The sequence below is a fragment of the Lepisosteus platostomus genome, chromosome 7, assembly GCF_059453375.1.
Source record: "Lepisosteus platostomus isolate fLepPlt1 chromosome 7, fLepPlt1.hap1, whole genome shotgun sequence".
NCBI classification, from domain to species: domain Eukaryota; kingdom Metazoa; phylum Chordata; class Actinopteri; order Semionotiformes; family Lepisosteidae; genus Lepisosteus; species Lepisosteus platostomus.
Window position 1 is genome coordinate 5008796 of NC_142617.1, and position 18676 is coordinate 5027471.

At 41.7% G+C, this 18676-nt stretch overlaps 1 protein-coding gene across 10 annotated transcripts in view; it reads left to right on the forward strand.

The window, feature by feature from the left end:
• adgrg2a (adhesion G protein-coupled receptor G2a) overlaps positions 1-18676 on the forward strand; it is a 34596-nt gene that overhangs the window by 14305 nt on the left and 1615 nt on the right. For 6 of the 10 annotated variants that reach the window (XM_088638733.1, XM_088638739.1, XM_088638738.1 and 3 more), the window contains 34 exons: positions 18-74; positions 402-461; positions 764-811; positions 989-1063; positions 1564-1626; positions 1889-1957; positions 2691-2741; positions 2970-3043; positions 3596-3672; positions 4428-4479; positions 4591-4631; positions 5179-5309; positions 5483-5591; positions 5955-6037; positions 6445-6501; positions 7035-7096; positions 7536-7600; positions 7763-7808; positions 8785-8819; positions 9054-9175; positions 9506-9647; positions 9745-10046; positions 10348-10546; positions 11614-11770; positions 12998-13180; positions 13979-14101; positions 14195-14240; positions 14400-14503; positions 14873-14997; positions 15374-15645; positions 16331-16430; positions 16561-16844; positions 17517-17618; positions 18179-18322. In XM_088638733.1, the coding sequence (XP_088494859.1) occupies positions 18-74; positions 402-461; positions 764-811; positions 989-1063; positions 1564-1626; positions 1889-1957; positions 2691-2741; positions 2970-3043; positions 3596-3672; positions 4428-4479; positions 4591-4631; positions 5179-5309; positions 5483-5591; positions 5955-6037; positions 6445-6501; positions 7035-7096; positions 7536-7600; positions 7763-7808; positions 8785-8819; positions 9054-9175; positions 9506-9647; positions 9745-10046; positions 10348-10546; positions 11614-11770; positions 12998-13180; positions 13979-14101; positions 14195-14240; positions 14400-14503; positions 14873-14997; positions 15374-15645; positions 16331-16430; positions 16561-16844; positions 17517-17618; positions 18179-18322 (3660 nt within the window). Of the gene's footprint in view, positions 1-17; positions 75-401; positions 462-763; positions 812-988; positions 1064-1563; positions 1627-1888; positions 1958-2529; positions 2581-2690; positions 2742-2969; positions 3044-3595; positions 3673-4427; positions 4480-4590; positions 4632-5178; positions 5310-5482; positions 5592-5954; positions 6038-6444; positions 6502-7034; positions 7097-7535; positions 7601-7762; positions 7809-8784; positions 8820-9053; positions 9176-9505; positions 9648-9744; positions 10047-10347; positions 10547-11613; positions 11771-12997; positions 13181-13978; positions 14102-14194; positions 14245-14399; positions 14504-14872; positions 14998-15373; positions 15646-16330; positions 16431-16560; positions 16845-17516; positions 17619-18178; positions 18323-18676 lie in introns of all 10 variants that reach the window. The other 4 variants (XM_088638742.1, XM_088638734.1, XM_088638737.1 and 1 more) reach the window with 4 other exon arrangements.

An 18676-nucleotide genomic window follows, 5' to 3' on the forward strand; every position in this document is an offset into this window, starting at 1 on the left:
TGATCATTTGATTGCAGTGTCCACTGCTGCTGCCCATAGTACGTCCATCACGACCACTGCCAGCGAGACAACAGGTAGGATTTACCGTTTTCTGTCAAATCCCATTGCAGACAGTCACTGCAATGCATTAGAATAAAAAATTGCTATCTGGGAATTTATAAGCAAGCATTCAGTACTGTGTATATGACAACATGTAAAGGGAAGTACAGAAGAAGCACAGTAACTGTGCAGAGTAATATCTTCTGATCTCACATGCCATGAGAACAGTACCATCAGCCTTCTGCAGGGTTTGCTGTGCAAGCTCAAGTTCTCCATGTGAAAGGAAACATGTGCACATGGTCTCTGACTCCAGAACCTTAGTCCGCTTGTCTGTGCCATTCTTATCAGATCTTTCTTCACAGTGTTGAATGCTACTGCCGTTCCTGATGCATCTACCTCAGTCACTCCAATCAATGCAACTGGTAGGGTTTGTTTTTCTCTTTTCCGACAAAGAGACAACTGTCTTTTAAAACAGAGAAAAGCTTTCTCTGTTTTGTCGAGTGCAATCGTGATAAAACCTAACGACTGCAGTCTGAGGCAACAGGGAAAGGTGGCACTGAAACGCTGTCTGTTTGTCACCTCTGTGCCTCTGATGCCCAGCCCAGTCACAGCTGTCATCTGCCTTCTGTGCCTAACACATCTGAGACTGGTAAATTAAACAATAAATTAATGACAATCCACGTATGCTTGTGCCCTCACATGCTGATGTGTGCTTCCTTCACAGCATCTAATTATTCAAGCTTATCATCAACTACAGCCTTTCCACAAAACGGTAAGCATCCCACTTCCTGTCCAATTTTGCTCTGTTTCTTATGCTGCAACAGTCTTACTCAAGTCTCCCCTAATGGATGTGTTAATGTCAAATGAGTGAACCTCGCAAGAGAAACACAGAAGATAACGACGGACATTATTGCTGAAAAATGCAACAGAGCTGTTTCTCTCGTTTCAGTATCTAACTCCACCATTTCAAACACTGAAACTGCTGAAAATCTGTCTGCTTCAGCCATGCCTTCTAACACAACAGGTAAATAGCACAGGTGTGCGAAGAAGAAGGCGGAGGAGGAGCTCATTATGTGCTCATTGATTTCAGTGACCATGTCAGATTGCCCAGTGAAATCAAATCAGGCTGATTCAGTGCACTGTGCACTTTTCCACTGATCACTGCATTCAGATGTTTCACATTCGTTATTAGCAAGTGTCCCTGAGTGATGAAAGTGATACACATAGAAATGTGTCAATTGTATAATCAAATTCATTTGAAGTATGCACATGTTGAGTAAAATAGCTAAATTATTTTAGATATTGAAAAACTTCCTTCTTTCTGCCACTATTGGCACTATTGGATGTTGCTATATGTAAAGTGTATGAATCACTGTCTGATTTACTTTCCCATACTCAGTGTAAATGACAAGATGTATACATGACAGGGAACACGATAAAAACCTTTAGGGTTGTCAAAACTACTAATCAGATGTCAATATTAGAAATGGCTCATGATCTTTTGATCTGTGTTCTTCATTGAAGAGTCCAGTGCTGTTACAGTTGCAACAAATGTGTCCACAGTTGGCAATGGGCAGAACATCACAGGTGAGGACTACAGTTTGCCAAAGAAGGGTGCCTTACTTGTGTTTCATACAAACAAACAAAAAAGACCCCCTGGTAAAAAAAGAATTAACTCGATTAACTTGTGTAACTGTAATTTTCCTTTTTAACAAGATCTAAAAACGACCTCAATAATAAATAAGAAGCAACTTGATTTTTATAGTAAAAGGTGAGATCAGAATCGCAGTTTGCATCTGTAAAATGTTTCAGTGCATTTTAATCTGTTGTTCTTCTCCTCCGTTGTTAGTGCATAACTCCACCGCTGGGTTTCTGAATGTCTCCACGCCAGTCACTCCTACAGTCACTGCTACAACAGGTACGCACAAACCTACAGCCCAGGCTTGGAAAAAACTCAAGGGGAAACCATTCTTTGTGTCTTTTTGGTTTATATTTACAAGAGAACATTGACTTTTTTAAAACCACAGTTAATTCTTTTGATATTCTCTTTTGGATAGCGTTACAAATTAACAACAAATTAATTTTGTCCCCACGTGTTTGTGATCTTAGAGGTAACTGGGGTGTTGACACTGGGGTGTATGGTGCTGATACAGTATACTGGGGTGTGTCACTTTGGTGTATTGTACTAATATTGGGGTGTAGATACTGGCTGATACACTGGGGTATGGTACTGATATACAGTACTGGTGTGTGTACACTGGGGTGTATGGTGCTGATATACTGGGGTGTATGGTGCTGATATAGTGGAGTGTAGACACTGGGGTGTATTGTGCTGATATACTGGGGTGCAAACACTGGGGTGTAATGTATTGATACACTAGGGTGTATGGTGCTGATATACTGGGCTGCAGACACTAGGGTGTAATGTGTTGATATACTGGGGTGTATAGTACTGAGGTCACTGATCCTGGCACTTTTCTCTGGTTTCAGCTGAGGATGCGTCCATAGTTACCTATATCACTCTCCCTTACTCTGAGACAGGCAAGCTGCTGTTTATTACATTCAGAGTAGCCTAGATATCTCCAGTTGTTGGTGTGTGGTGTGGAAATACTACACTGCAGCTTTACTTTTCTCTTTTTTCTATGTTTTAGTACTCCCAACTCTGTGCCTGTGCAACTTCTCTGAGTTCTGTACCAAAACAAGTAAGTGCAACCCTGCTTTCCCAGTTTCAAGGGTGTCTTACGAAATGTTTATGATTTGACAAGTTCTGAGAGAACTTACATCGTCAATAGAACACGATTGGATGCACTGCTTCCACTGTCTGGAAAAAGGAGGATTTTAGGATACGTCATAAAAAGCAGCTTCATCATAGTAAATTACAATGCTCAGTTCTGTAGGATTAATACTAGCATGTTTGTTGTTTTTGACAGCTGCATACTACGGAATGAACATATTTTTTAACTCTTCTAATGGCAACGCTGGTGAATCTCAAATTACAGCTTGGGTAAGTGTCGGAGGTCCTGATCCCCAACCAAAAACAAACCAAGACACTATAGATGAACAATCAGGGAAGTGCTGGCCACACCTTTAAAAGAACCTGCACAGACATTTAAATTACAGGTTATTGTAAGAACTATAGTATGAATCTCTTTCTTTTTTGTAACTCAGGTTCTTGTATATTTTCTTGACAAAAAGAAGTTGCATATGAAAATAACAGAGTTAGATATGTGATGTAAGAGGAAGGATCAGATAAAAGACAGGATAGAGACTCGTATCCACATTGACAGGCAATTGTTCTGAAAAAAGGCAAAGAGAACAATGATTTTGTCCTGGAGGCTAAAGACTTTCATCCAATCCTCTTTTATAACGTCATAGAAAACAGCACATGCAATCTTATTGGTTAAAATGTACAAAGAAGCAAACATTTACTTTTGGTGTTTAAACAGTTGTTTTATTTTTACACTGTCTGGCTTAATCAGAACAGCCTTCTGATAAAGAATTTGAGCGAAGGAGACGTTTCATTGCATCTAACTCCTTATCTATACTTGACTCACAGCTCACAGAAAAATTCAACATCTTTGCATGTGTGCCCACGAACAGCACAACAAACAAGATAAGTTCCTTCTTTCTGAGGTACGGTACAATAATGAAGAACTAATACTACGTACTTGATCATCTATCTGGAAGCAACTGGTGATGATGAGGTTATGTTATTTATCAATTAATATATTTCTGAATTACATTGATAGCACTGTGAGTGCCATAAAGTAAGAAGAACAGTTACCAATAAGAGGGGGCTATTCAGCCTATCTAGGATATTTGATAGTAGGTTATTGATCCAAAGATCTCATTGGCTTGACCAGTATGCCTGGATAGCTTGTTTCTCACTCCCTCAACCCTTATCGTAAAGACGTCACAAACTAAAAGAAGAAACAACCCTTTGCATAAATATATCTCCCCTCTCACTACCCCCAAGATGATTGAAGATAGCACCCATCCATACATTCAAGCCACGAAACATTCGTGAATAATAAAGCTTCATTACTGTTACTCTTTTATTAAGTAGAGAAAATTCATTCAGACCAAACCTGGAAGTAACAATTGTACATGTCAACTCAAAGTAACCATCCTTTAAGATAGTGGTTCAGGGCAGCTGCGTCAGTATGCGTAGTCTGCAAAGGAACAGGTAATAGGTTTATTCCCTGCTGAAAAGAGAAGAGAGAAAACACAACGTTTCGGCTGTGGAGCCTTCTTCAGGTGTGAAGAAGGCTCATCCTTTAAGATATCTGTACCACAGTGTGATACTTCTAGAGTATTATATTTCTTAACACTCGCCAGGATTCTTACTTTCTCAAAGGTTATGACCTTACTGTTCTTTTTCTTTCTAGAGGTGAACGACAATGTGACACCAAGACAGAGACAACATCTAGTTTGCTTCAGGTAAACAGATGATCCTCTAATAATGGGTGTTTAAGTGACCTCCTGTCACTTTTCTTTAAATCTCATTTGAATCACAATAAAACTATTAAATTATACTCTTGTTCTTTTCAGAGTATCCAAGTCAGATGTGAAAACAAACAACAAAGTATAAGGTCAGTCACTGAAATATACAGTAACATTAATATACCAAAACCTCAAGCTTTATTCATCTAAAAGGTGATGTAGCATGAAAATCCAAGTGTTCAATATTTTCTGTTTCAAATAAAAAGTAAACTAAAAGATTTGTGCCAGAAATATGGGTTTTGACTACAATATATGCTTAGAAGGATAAACAACAAGTGAAAATGTATTTTTAATAAATGGAGTAGAATAATGTTCATTTGATTTTATTTTATGGGCTAGTAGCGAAGTTAAACAATCCTTTTGTGAAGTTTAAGGAAAAATTATTTTATTATATAGGCTAATAAATTTGAATGTTTCAGTCCTTAGATCTCCATCTGTATTTAATTTCCTAAATGAACCACTTTTGGCCTACCCTTGTGTGCAGAGTTAGTATTTAATTTCTGGTTTAAAGCTCGTTCTTCAGTTTCATTAATGCATGCATATACAGTTTTCTATGGCTTCAGACTGTGCCTCTGCAAAGGGGTTAAACACATCATGAAGAAATACAGTACTTCTCTCCTGTTTCATCCTGGACAGAACGAACAACTGCACTGCAGTACTGGAGCTCAAGATGGCCGCCGACCAGTGTTTCCTCAGATCGCTGCTGCTGAACACCACAGCACCCAGTCTCCTGCAGCCCACCCTGTACGGTGCTGTGGAAAGAGTGGGTACGTCTGTGTGCAGCATCTCTCATACGTGACAGAGTCTCCCTACAGAGACACCTTCGCTCAGAGCTGGTGGAACAACAAGCAAAATACAAAAACTGCAGAAAGGCCATGCTGAATATTTTTTGTCTCTTAAAACCCTTTCTTCATGTCTTTGCTCATCTCATACTTTGAAGGCAAGTGTTTGTGTGCCGAAGACAGCATGCGGTATAGCGTCTCCCTACTCTCCACGCCCACTATTTCAGCTAACGTCTGTGCTGAAAACAGCAGCATCCATGTGCCCTGGTAAGGCCATGCTTTTGAATGGTTTCTACTTAAAAGCAGGCAGATTCAGTGTCTGTATGTGATTTGGTTACCTCATGTAATTAACAATAGTCACAGGACAAGAAGAAAATTGCTAATTAATTGAATTAATATCAATTATACTGCTTTTTCACAGTTTACAGTCACTGTAAACATATTGGTAACCTTTCTTTGAAACAATGTTAATTGTTTAAGTCATTTGACTTAATTAATATTGTCTATTGAACTCAATATTCATTCATTCTTCCATAGTGAGTACCAGTTCATTATAGCGATGTCTGCTACTCCATCTATCTTGGACGAGATGAGATGTTTATTTCCCTCCTGTCCAATTTCTCTTCGCAGGCCATCTGCTGGAGTGGTGTGGGTTCCACTGAACATCAGCGAGAACAGGGTAGACTACTGCACCAGCTTCAACACCACTTCTGGTATGTAGAGAGATAAGATATTAAAAAAACATCTATTGCTAAAATAGTGCATTTGTGGTTAGATTTTGGCAGAATATTTTCCTTTGAGAATATACTGTATTTTACTTCAAAATCACCTCAATCAAAATTGTGATGCTGACACATTGATCTAAAGAATCAAACTGAATGCAATAACAGATAATAAATAATAAATAGTAACTATTTATTTTTTCAGGTGGGCAGCTGCGTCAGCATGCATAGGCTGCAAAGGAACAAGTAATAGGTTTATTCCCTGCTGAAAAGATAAGAACGAAAACACAACATTTCTTCAACACCTGAAGAAGGCTCCAGGGCCGAAACGTTGTGTTTTCTTTCTTCTCTTTTCAGCTTGGAATAAACCCTAATAACTGTTTATTTTTGTCTCTTAGAAAGTGCAAGCCAGGCGGCAGATCAGTGTGATTTATCTGGCTTCTGCAATGATACAGGTCGGTAGTCCTCCGAGCTTTCTTTGTGTTTATTCCTGCAAACACAGTAAGAGCTGCCTAATTTATTGCTCTTTACCCCTGAGTCTTATTGACCAGAAGTGTTTCCTTCACCTTTTTTATACAGTTGTGTCAGCTGTACTACTGCTAGAATAAAATGATTTGTGTGTCTTATTCAGTGAGTGTGTCTGTTCAATTAATGATATTTAATGTTCTCCTTATCCCCTTGGATCCCCTTAGCATTCTCACATGCCTTGTTAATGAAGTGGACTAATTTCAATGAGGTGTGTGCATTGATACTGCTGCCTTTCCAAGGAGGATAACTTGTATTAAGTCAAGTGCTCTAGCAATGCGGCAGTCAGGATTTCTGAAGGAAGGGACTTGGAAATGGGTTAAGCAACAAGGTCACAGCCTTGTCTTTCCAATATCAAACAAGTTGAGCAGAACAGACACCTGATACCTCTTATACCTGCAGAAGAAGGGTCACGGGGCCTTGAATCAGTCAGTCTCATTCGATGACTCCCTGTATTTTTCAGCTGCCTACTACCTGGTGAGAATACAAGCTGAAAACAAGAGCTTGGAATATATTCGGGGACAGGTAATAATAATTTTCATTTTAACACTTATATAGCCCTTTTCTGGACACTCCACTTAAAGCTCTTTACAGGTAATGGGGATCCCCTCCACCACCACCAATGTGTAGCCCCCACCTGGATGATGCGATAGGCAAGAGAAGCTAAACTGATCCGGTCAAGCTCACTAATAGATGAGTTACTGTATATAAAGAAGAGTGCAGGTGGAATGAAAACCTGCAGACAGAGCTACCCTCCAAACATGAAGAATTCGGTATCCATGGTAAAGGTTATTTAGGCCGAATTCATTATTTTGGTCATTAGCACAAATATGACAGTGAGATGAAGTTCAGAGACGGAAGGTCGGGTCTCTTACTCTTAATGCCATCTTTCTCCCTGTTAGAAAGGGATTTTTCATAATGGAAAGAAGAACAGAGGCTGACTGCAATCCTTTCCTCTTCGCAGGTGAACCAGCTCCGCACCAACCCTGCCTGCGGTGGGACCAACCTCCCCCAGAGCCCCCCCATGCTGTAGGTGTCTCAGATCAGCTGCTTGTGAGCCTGTGGAGTAAACAGAACTCCCGTTTCTTCCTCTTCAGCTGCGCCTTCTTCGCAGCTCCTCGTGTTGGGATCTCAGTGCGTCTTCAAGCCTCGCTGTAACGCTTTGCTAACGGCAGTGTTCTTGATTCGCAGGCCGCCCTCTGCTTGTGCAGCAGTCAGCATTGCAGCCGTCCTTCAGGTAATGCTGACACCTCATGAAACAGACGATCGATGCCAGGGACTCCTCCTCCCAGTGTATTTTATTACAGAAAGTTGCTAGGGGCAGCGTTTTACTGTAAACATTACACTGGTATCTAGAGGAATCAGTGTATCGGCTGCATTGAAGTGACTTGAGAGGGCTACAAGCCCAATTACCTTGTTCTGCAACGTGATTTGATTTATTTTGTGTACAACTGTTAAAACTCTTTAGATGCAATGCTGCAATGATTTTACGGAGATATTTCGTGAATAAAAGACATAACGTGGTGAAAACGGGCATTTCTCAATAGAGAAACTCCATCATCTTGACGGAGCTCAGACATGTGATCTGATTCAAACTGGAGAGGGGCTGAGACCTCCTTCCCTGTGGGTCTGAGTTTTTTAATTTACGGCTACAAACAATGAATGGAGCCATGAGCAGTCCTGTTTATTCATAACTACCATTCACTGAAGACAAATAGCAGAAGTTGCACCACTGCAGTGAGGAAGATACTTCTGTCCTCTACTTAGTGAAGGTATCAGGCTCGAGCAGAGCAGCAAACAGTTGTGCTCAATGTTGTGTGAAGGGAAGGTTGTGAAAGGGGGAGGGACGTCTATGCAAATTAATTTAAAAGGTTGCAGCTGTCATCTTCTGATACTTTAAAGATCTTCAAAAAGTAGTTAAATACTGTTTTCAGTATGGTGGCTCTGTGTCTGTGGCTGGAGGGTTGCTGGTTCATATCCTGCAGCTGGTAGAGGAATTCTACTCTGTTGGGCCCCTGAGCAAGGCCCTTAACCCCCACTGCTCCAGGGGTGCCGTATAAATGGCTGACCCTGCGCTCTGACCCCCAGCTTCTCTCCCTGTCTGTGTGTCTTGTGGAGAGCAAGTTGGGGTCTGTGAAAAGACAAATTCCTAATACAAGAAATTGTATATAGCCTTTGCTTGCTCACTCTATTTTTGCCTTTTTTTTATTCAGGATTTCTATGTGAGCTGTCAGAACAAAAGCACAAAGTAAGTTTCTGTAAACCTGAGCAACAGATTTTTTTATATTTTCAAAATCGATCTTTTCTAGGCCTGAATCTTGATGAAAGTGAATTATGCTGTGGTATTAGAAAATGCTTTTTTCAGCCTGATACTCACTTGGAATGAAAACAAGTGAGGGGATCTGGCAGACTGAGCAGCCTCTTGTTATAAAACGCTCTTATGTTCTTAAAACACACATCTTTTCCATTTTCCTCCACCCAGCTTTTCAAGCTGTAACATCATTATGAAGATGTCAGCACCCCGGAACATGTGCGTAATTAGTGAAACATTTCAGGCTTTGATGAAGAATATCCTCACCTATGACAGAGATGTGTTTCGATTGGGTAAGTTTGTTATCTAAGGAGCTAAACTTTCTGATCCAGTATGTCTGCCAGTTAAAGAGGATTAAGAGCAGTATATTCATTGCTGTTACAAACAATAGCTGATAGCATCTATTTATTGTAGTTTAACATTTGAAATGTAGTAGATAACCTTTCAATCTGATTATGCACAAATTCTGTAGTCTCTTACCTTACCTTCACTTCTGCCCATCTGTAGCTGGTAACAGCTTGCTCCATGTCAGTCTGGAACTGAATTATCTGTCTGATAGTCCGCGGGACCTTGACTGTTGTTTAGAATCCTTTTTGATGATGGTTTCTTCTTGTTTTTAAAAGCACCTTGTAACTGGTCACCTCAAAGTGCCTTGAGACTGCTAAATTCCAGCTCTTGCTGGGTTTCCTCCTCACTTGGATTTTCTGAGGTTTGTCCTGAAAATAAAAACTACAGTGTGTACCGACCAAACAGGCCTGAGACCTGGTGAGTGATTTGCCCTCGACTGTCATCTGTCTTACACATGTTCTACTAGTCCTCTGCGTATTGTGTTTCTAACATGGGGATTTTTGTATTTCTTTAGCAGTGCAAGTGAAAGCTTTGCAGTTCTTTTGAATGAAACCTGTGCAAGGCAGAATAATGAGACCAACCCCACACAGATGCCTGATACCACCTTCCTTACCAACATCACAACTCCTCTCCCAACCAACTACACAACCACCCCCCCGAACAACAGCACGAACAACTACACAACGCCTGCCCCAGCCAACAACACAACAAAATTCACAAGCTCCTCAACAACCACGTCCGTGAACAGTTCAGTAACTAACTTCACAGAACCCTTCAAAATGACCACAGAGGCCTCCACAGAAAACATCACAACAGGTAACCTTCATTAGTCAACATAGACTCAGGACTCCGGTGGTCACTGCTCTGTTTCCAATTCATCAATGAGCTACAAGTAAATCAATAAGAATCGGCCAAACCTGAAGGCTTACATTTAAACAATGTGAGAGGCTTAATAGACTTCCAGAGCAGAATTCCAGCACTTTGTTGTTTTAGCATTGTATTTTAATTTAAATCCATTAGTTTGTTGGCAGTATCTCATCAACGTCCTGAATGTACCTGCCATATTACAGTGTCAGTGGTTTAAGCCACTGACTTTTTCTTTTTCACTTTCCCCTAGTTATACGCCCCAGCTCTCCTTTGGATCCGAACACAGACCTGTCCTCGCTGAATTCGTCGGAGGTTGAGCGCCTGGTGTCTGAGCTGGAGAACCTGGTGTCTGGCCCCAATGTGAGCCTAGGTGTGGGACAGCTCGTGGTGGGCGTTGTCAGCAACCTTCTCAACGCCTCAAAAAAAGCCCTGGCCTCTTCCTCCCAAAAGTAATCAGCTTTCTTATCTGGTTACTGACATTTCTAGAGGTATTTGTGTTGCAGGCATGTTAGAGGAAATAGCTGAGCAAGGCTGCAAAGGTTACAATACATACGTTACACACATGCTGATACGGTATATTTAATATATATGTCAATCCTATGATGAGAGGATGGTCTCTTCAGTAAGGCATCTGAACATAACTCTAGCCAATTAGGAAACTTCTCCTTAACTTTGGAACCTGGAAACTTTTCCCTAACCAGCAGGGGTAGGAACACGAGGTTAGGAATAAAGGTCAGGCTGAGACTTGTCTGCCAATTAAATGTCAAAGTTTGACCGACAAGACACAGTCATATTCAAATGAATGGAAAAACACAAATTCTCTGTGATGAACTGCTTCTTATTCAGCTCCTTCCCTGGCGACTGTGGACACCATAGGTTTCATTGTCCATTGACCTGTTTATTGCATGTGCAGTCAGATTGATATGAACATAACATGACTTGTTATCTAGCAGACACCTCCCTACAGCCAACAATAACACTGCCCACATGAGCAGCAGACAAGCTAACTAGACCAAAAGGCCAGCCTCCTCAGTAGAGGAGACTTCGACACTGAAGTGGTGTGACATCACCACTCCAGACTCATCTTACATCTTACACATGTTACACATGGTTCAGAAAAACCCAAACAATTTCCCAGAGTAGCTACTCTGTAAACTGCAGTGGTTCTACCCAAATGTTGAGCAGGGAAAATCTCATGAAGATACTCTGATGCCAAGAAACGCTGAACTGGGCATATTGTGTTTGTTTATTGGAATCAATCTCAAATGTTTAATGTGTCTATTGTGCAAAACGTGGTTGCAGGTGGAGTCTAACCATGTCTCCTTTTGATGAATGTTGCATTAATGAATCTGGACATTTTCTTTCAAGATTCAAAGGTTCCAAAAACCTATAATTGAATATACAAACGTGTTCTTAATCATAAAATGTCTACATAAAATCTACCTTGTTATATTGTTCAAGTCGGAATTGGTCGCAAGCATGCCCTTGTAAACTCTGGTGTTTGCCATTCTGTTAGACTTATTAGAGTGGTGGACACGGTCGGTCTCAAGCTGGTGCTGGACTCGGACATCAAAAACATTACCTCTAAATCCCTGGCCCTGGCAGTGAAGAAGATAGATGGGGCCAATTTCAAGGAAACATCCTTCTCCATCGCTGACCCCTCTAACCTGCAGGTATGGAGCAGCAGCAGCAGCTGTGTATATAATGCGAACGTTCATTGATGCATCACTCTGTGACTCAAGAGACCAGAACACGAGTGCCTATTTGTTGTCTGTCATAGGTAAGTTTCATCAGATAAACAGCATGTGTAGTCTAGTCTGCATGTGTGTAGAAATCTGGAAACTGGACATCCTTTACAGCAAATTACCCAGTCACTGCTAGCAGCAGAATTGCAGTAACAGGTACGGGTTTATATCATGCTGAAAACAAAAGAGACGCAATGCTTTGGCTGTGGAGAATTCTTCAGGTGTCAGGTGTCATCTGAAGAGACACCCAATGAAGGATCCACAGCCGAAACATTGTGTCTCTTTTCTTTTCAGCACAAAATAAACCCGTACCTGTTCCTTTGCAGCCTATGCATTGCTGACACAGCTCCCTACTTGAACAGAATAAAGGTAGTCGTGTTTGTTACCTTTGTCATGAGCCAGTGCCCAAGGGATGAGGATTTGGTGATAAGCCAGAAGCTGGGAGAGAGCGTTGAGTCAGGGAGTTAAATTACAGGCACTATGAGTTGAGCATGGGTATTGTTAACAGCAGTCACTCGATTTCACTACATAGTGAAACAGGGACTATGAGACATGAAGGGAAGCTGAAGGAAAGTGAAACTGAGGTGACCATGGGGCTCATTTGCTGAAGGTGATACACTGCTCCTGAGGTTGACATCTACTCTAGAGTCTCCTTCACTCACTTCCTTCACATCTTTGGACCAACCTTCTTATCCTCAGTAGGTCCAGTTCTTGGTTCTGCTTCATCAGAAATATTTGCCCTCAGGTCGTATTTGTTTTGATTTCATGTATATTTACTACTAAACTAGAAATAACCAATAATTTATAAAAAGGAAAACTTGCAGCCTTTCAAGATGCCCACCCACTGTTCAATCATTCAGAACACTTGCAAGACAAGATTGGTAATCTGATTTTGTCATGCAAGTGTGTGAACCCACCTGCAGTGCATGAATGGGCATCTGTTTTATTAGTCATAACTAGAATGAGATTCAGCCCCAAGAGTTAGAAAAGTAACAGTCAAAAGGAAATGGGAAGCAGGCTCTGTAGGATGAGTGTCACCAACAAAGAGTCCACCACCCTCTTATTTGTGGCCAATTATGATTGTGAAGTGAAACCTGGAATCATACTGTTCCCTTTCATCTGTCTTAAGGTTCTCCTGTGCTTTATCTGGTGCAGGTTGATGTGAGGAGCTTGTCCTCCCCTTCCAGAGTGGTTCAGGATGTAAGGAGCCAAACACCCAGCTCCACTGCTGCCACCATCACTCTTCCTGCTGTGCTACTGGATAATTTATCTCCAGTGCAGCAGAGTCTGGTGTCCAGAATCCAGTTCAACTTCTACCAGAAGAGCACTGTCTTTGTGGTATTTCTTCTATTTTTGTGTTCTTGATTTTTATTTGAAATGAACAGGAAGGACTAAATGGAAAGCAGGGCAGAAACTTACATCCGAGCTACTTTATCAATAGCAAGCTGAATTCAATTGGACTGTGGACCTTTCTGGTAATAAAATAGCATGTACTGTATATATCCCAAGCACACACAAGAAAAGGAAATAGAGGGCTCTGTCCAACTCCCGAGAAACATCCTTTATGCTGCAATAATCCCTGCTAAGAAAACTCGCTTGTTGATCTTTGATAATGTTGACTGAGATACATCAGAGAACAGTAGAAAAAGGGCTTGGGACAAAATAGTACTTAATATATTGCCCAAAACAGCCCCCACATAATATTTGTTGACCAATAATGCATTCTCCTCGGCTTTGCTACTTGTACTGTAGGTGAGAACCTCAGAACTTTGTTCTTTAATCCAGCTGAAGTTTTTGGATTTCTTTACTATAGTATCAGTCAAAGGAATTTGTTTTCAAAATCACAACAAAGACGCATTGAACAGTGGTGGTCGGTCTGTGCATGAAGTGGGAAGAAATTGAATACTGGAAAACACACTGAAATAAGCAACAAAGTGAAGTCTGCAAATTGAAAGCAAACAGCACGTTAGCAACTGCATTCCTCTTCCTGTATGGTTGTTGGACTACAAGAGTTCCAAAACTGTCCTCCATATTTTAGGCCGTGCATGATCACTGTTGTTGTATCTTCTGCCTCTCTTTTCATCCAGCAAGGACATCTTCTGAGCTCACAGACTTACTCTTTCTGTTTCTTTGAAGGATAACTCCTTGGTGAGCAGCAAGCTGAACAGCTATATCCTTGGAACAAGCGTTGCTAACCTGTCGCTGTCTAATTTGAAGGACAGTGTTGTCTTCAGACTGCGGAACCTGGAACCCGTCATGGTAATTCCCGGTTGGTCTTAGGGAGAACTCTTAGTATCAACACGCTTCAGACTGGGTATGCTTTAACATGTTGTACTATGTCTCTCTTCCTAGAGTGGATACGTTCCCCGCTGCGTGTACTGGGATTTCAACCAAAATAGTGAGTCTCTTATTTGTATCCTGTTTACGCCATCAGCAGGTAGAGTTATAAAAAAGACATTCCTAACTTGATGATCATGTTACTCGGGAGACCAGACGCTGGTTTGCAGCCGGCACGACTGTTCTGCTTAATGACACTGTCTCGCTTTCTGTTTCAAAGATAGAAGTGGAGGCTGGAGTAACGCAGGCTGCAGTGTAGCCAATTTCACAGCAGAGGAAACTGTCTGTAGCTGCAACCATCTCACAAGCTTTGGAGTTCTGCTGGTTAGTCTCATTCTCGCTCCCTCTCCCCTCAGTAATATAACTGGTCTATAATAAATTCTAAATAATAGATAATCTGGTCTGTGGGTCAAAACCTCAGAACCACATCCTTTTTTAAAGGCTGTAAGGAGCTGCTATTCTAATGACAGCACATTGCACTTTGCTCACAATGTAGAGCCTACATTCTGTTGCTCCTCTTCTGCTCTTCGCTAGCTTCAAGGAGAAATGGAATATGTGGCTTCATAATTATGGATAGACATATAACCAAGGTTTTACAGTGCCTCAGTGGTGGAAAGGGTCTGAACTGTGAAATAAACAGGACTGTAGGAATACACAATAATCCTTCTCTACCTTTTCCTCTCTGACTCATAGGATTTGTCCAGAACAGGTATCAGCGACCCAGTGCAGGCCACGATTCTCACCTTCATCACCTACATTGGCTGTGGGATCTCGGCCATCTTCCTGTCCATCACTCTGTTGACCTACATCGCCTTTGAGTAAGCCTTTTGTAGGCTCAGCGCTTGTTGTGATTGTGCACTGATTTACTGTGGGCATAATTGGATGATTACAATATTTTAATCATCATAGAGTTGATTTTAATTCAGCAGGGACCAACAAAAAAACCTCTGAGCCTTAGAAGAAACTTGTTCATTGTAATAATCAGTAATGTGTGTTCCAGGGTCTGCAAGACCACAATACCAGGCAGGAGTATTTTCACTCTGTTCTGTGTTTGTTTTCTTGGTGCAGTTGGCATAAAAAACTCTACAGAAAGACTCTATCTTAGTTGATCTTGGTATAGCAGGATTTTTCTTGATTATGTAAAGGAGCACATGAAGTTGAAGATGATTTCACCCCATTCCTCATTCCCTCCAGGAAAGTGCGTAAGGACATCCCATCGAAAATTCTGATCCAGCTATGCACAGCCCTGATGCTGCTCAACCTGGTGTTCCTGCTGGATGCGTGGTTGGCGCTGTACCGCAATGCTGTTGGGCTCTGTATCTCGGTTGCTTTCTTCCTGCACTACTTCCTGCTTGTCTCCTTCACCTGGATGGGCCTAGAGGCCTTCCACATGTACCTGGCCCTGGTGAAGGTCTTCAACATCTACGTGCGCCGCTATATGCTCAAGTTCTCCCTCATCGGCTGGGGTGAGTTAAGCACAATGAATAGAGAATACCTGTGGCCCAGCTGCTCTCTTATTTACAGAAACTCCACTTTACATTAATGATGACATCAAAGCCTTGTAATTTCTTCTTCTGGTTCACCTGCCATCTGTGAAAGAACAGGGCAACCACAGGATAGGCAATCAGTCCAATTATGTGCTCAGGCACTCCAAGTGAAAACCATATAAACCATGCAGTTTGCTTGAAGGGCCATAAGGGACATAAGGGCCTCTAGAGGCAATAAAAAGTCTAACATTCTGTACTGAACTGGTAATGTGGAGCAGAAGATGGTTTTTCTACGTAATGCAACGAGTGTGACATCATCATCATCATAACAATATTGAATAAAAACATATTAAAGGTTACAAATGAGAACAGGCTATTACATCGAGCCTTCTTGCTTGTTTTGTTGCAAATAGCCTCTTAATCCAAGAATCACCTCCTTCCTTTTCCTGTCGGTTTATCTGGAATCTGATTTTAAAGTTGAAAGGTGGAAATAGAGGGTCCATTATTTTGAAGAAAAGAGAGAAAATGCTAGTCCCAACGTACTAACTACTTACAGTACATTTCATGTTTTACTTTTTTTCTGAATTATGAAGCACTCTGTAGTTGTTGTTCTTCAGTCCCATGATAAGACCTTTTCTCCTTTTCTTTCTGGGAATATTTTCAGGTGTCCCACTGATTATAGTCATCATTGTTATAGCCGTCAACAAAGACAACTATGGTCTTATGTCCTATGGAAGATTCCCCGATGGATCAACGGATGATTTGTGAGTTTGCAATGTAGAAATTCCTTTTTGTAAGAACATTGCAGCTCTAGGAGCTTGTGTGATTCTGATATTTAAAATGTTTTCATATTTTGCATCTCTGTGTCCATTTTAATCCTCCTCTGCCCTGCAGCTGCTGGATACTGAACGACACCGTCTTCTACGTGGCGGTGGTGGCGTACTTTGGCCTGGTCTTCCTGCTGAACCTGTCCATGTTCATCGCCGTGATGGTGCAGCTGTGCCGGATCAAGAGGAAGAACCCTCACAACTCCCAGCACCGCAGCGCCCTGCAAGACCTGCGCAGCGCCGCAGGCCTCACCTTCCTGCTGGGCCTCACCTGGGGCTTCGCCTTCTTCGCCTGGGGCCCCGTCAACCTGGCCTTCATGTACCTGTTCGCCATCTTCAACTCCCTGCAAGGTAACTTGCCGTCCGCCTGTGTGCAGAGTAGGAAAGAGACCCAAGGGTCTTGAGCCATTGCATAGTGGGCTTTATCAAGATAAGCCACCTGGCTGAGGAGAATAACCAGATGTCTTTAGCTGTTGGGACTCCCTTGTTTTTAATGAAGGATGAGCCAGGGAGGTGCTGCAAGGGTAAGGATGGTGTGAGGAGAAGGATAAGAACCTGAGTCAGCTGGGTAAGCTAGCATCCTGAAAGTCAAGCCAAGGTAGGCAGGAGTGGGTGAGATTAGGGTTTGACCTCCTGCCAAACATCTGATTAAAGCTCCGTCTTCCACACATCATTTTGTTCACAGCAACAAAAAAATCCAACTAGATTCTTTCATCTCTGATGTCTCTGCAGGTGTACAACTGTCAATTATCTAAAACTGCCCTCAAGTACAATTTCAGCAGAAATGGCTTCATGAATTATAATAACGAGCACGCTTGATTTATACCATGAGTATAATATGTGACATACAATTTGTTTTACTGTACATGGACATTTCCATGCAAGATTTTGTCACATTTCCCAACTTTCGTGCTGTGAAAAAATGACAACTGGCAGGGGTGTCTTTTTAGGAAAACCTTGACGTGCTTCATATGATAAATTATGTGTGACCTTTTTTTTTTGCAACTTTTGTTTCTCCTGCAGGATTCTTCATCTTCATTTTTCACTGTGCCATTAAGGAAAATGTTCGGAAGCAATGGAGAATGTACCTGTGCTGTGGAAAACTCCGTCAGATTGAAAACTCAGGTGAGAACAGCACCTGTTTCATCAGTTACCAGCAGTGTTCAGGAATACTGGCCAGAGGGACTCATTCTGTCTGGTGCAATAGCAGAAGAAAACATGGTATACTGATCAGGAATGTATAATATATAGATGCCCATCTCCTCTAAAATACTGTTACAATATTTTTTGTTTTAAAAATAAATGATGGGTCAGTTAGAACATTAGCTACTCAGTTCAAAAATAGCATTTGGACAGATAACGTCTTGAGATGATTTTTAAGGGTTTCTCAAGTCTAGTAGCACCTGTTGATTTACTTACGAATGTCTCAGAGTACGCTGAAGAGGCTGTCCCTGTGAGAAGAAACCAAGCAGACCTTTGACCTAAAATGAAAAACTGTGTATATAGACAGAGAGACAAGAGGGAGAGGTGCATGAATCAAAGGACAGAGAGGCTGATGAATGGATAATTGGCCTGGCAGATGGATGCATAGGTTAACGGAGGGCTAGACAGAGATGCCAAAAGATGTGTCGCCAGATTGTCAGGTCTCAGATTTCAGCTGAGCGCGTTGCTCTCCTGATGTCTAGAATGGAGCCGGACACAGACCCAGAAGACGAAGAAGCGCGCAGGAGTAGCAGAGGGGTCCTTCAACTCTTCCAACTCCAACAACATTTCGAGCAACTCCAGCACCTACCTGGTCAGCGAGAGCAGCGACCAAGTCAGCGGGCACAGTAAGCATGCCATGCGTTCTCGCAGTGATCGTTGTAAAGGTGGTGGCACCACTGCCAGGCTCTGTTTGGCTCAGGTGTCACTACAATCAGTCCCAGAACCTCTGCATTTAAATATCCTAACCCTTGAACTAGCCACAGCTAATACCAACTTTGTGAACAGGACTATGCATTTGAAGATGCCTTCATGCAAAATTGCAAGTTCCATAACATTGAAATCAGTGTCTGCTGTAAGTTATAGATACTTCACAGAAATCAAACCGTGTAGGCATGTTTAGTTTAAAAAAAATTAAAATACGTTTAAGGTCTTTTTGACATACAAGTAACTGTTGTATTCTTTAAAAAGCATAAATATGC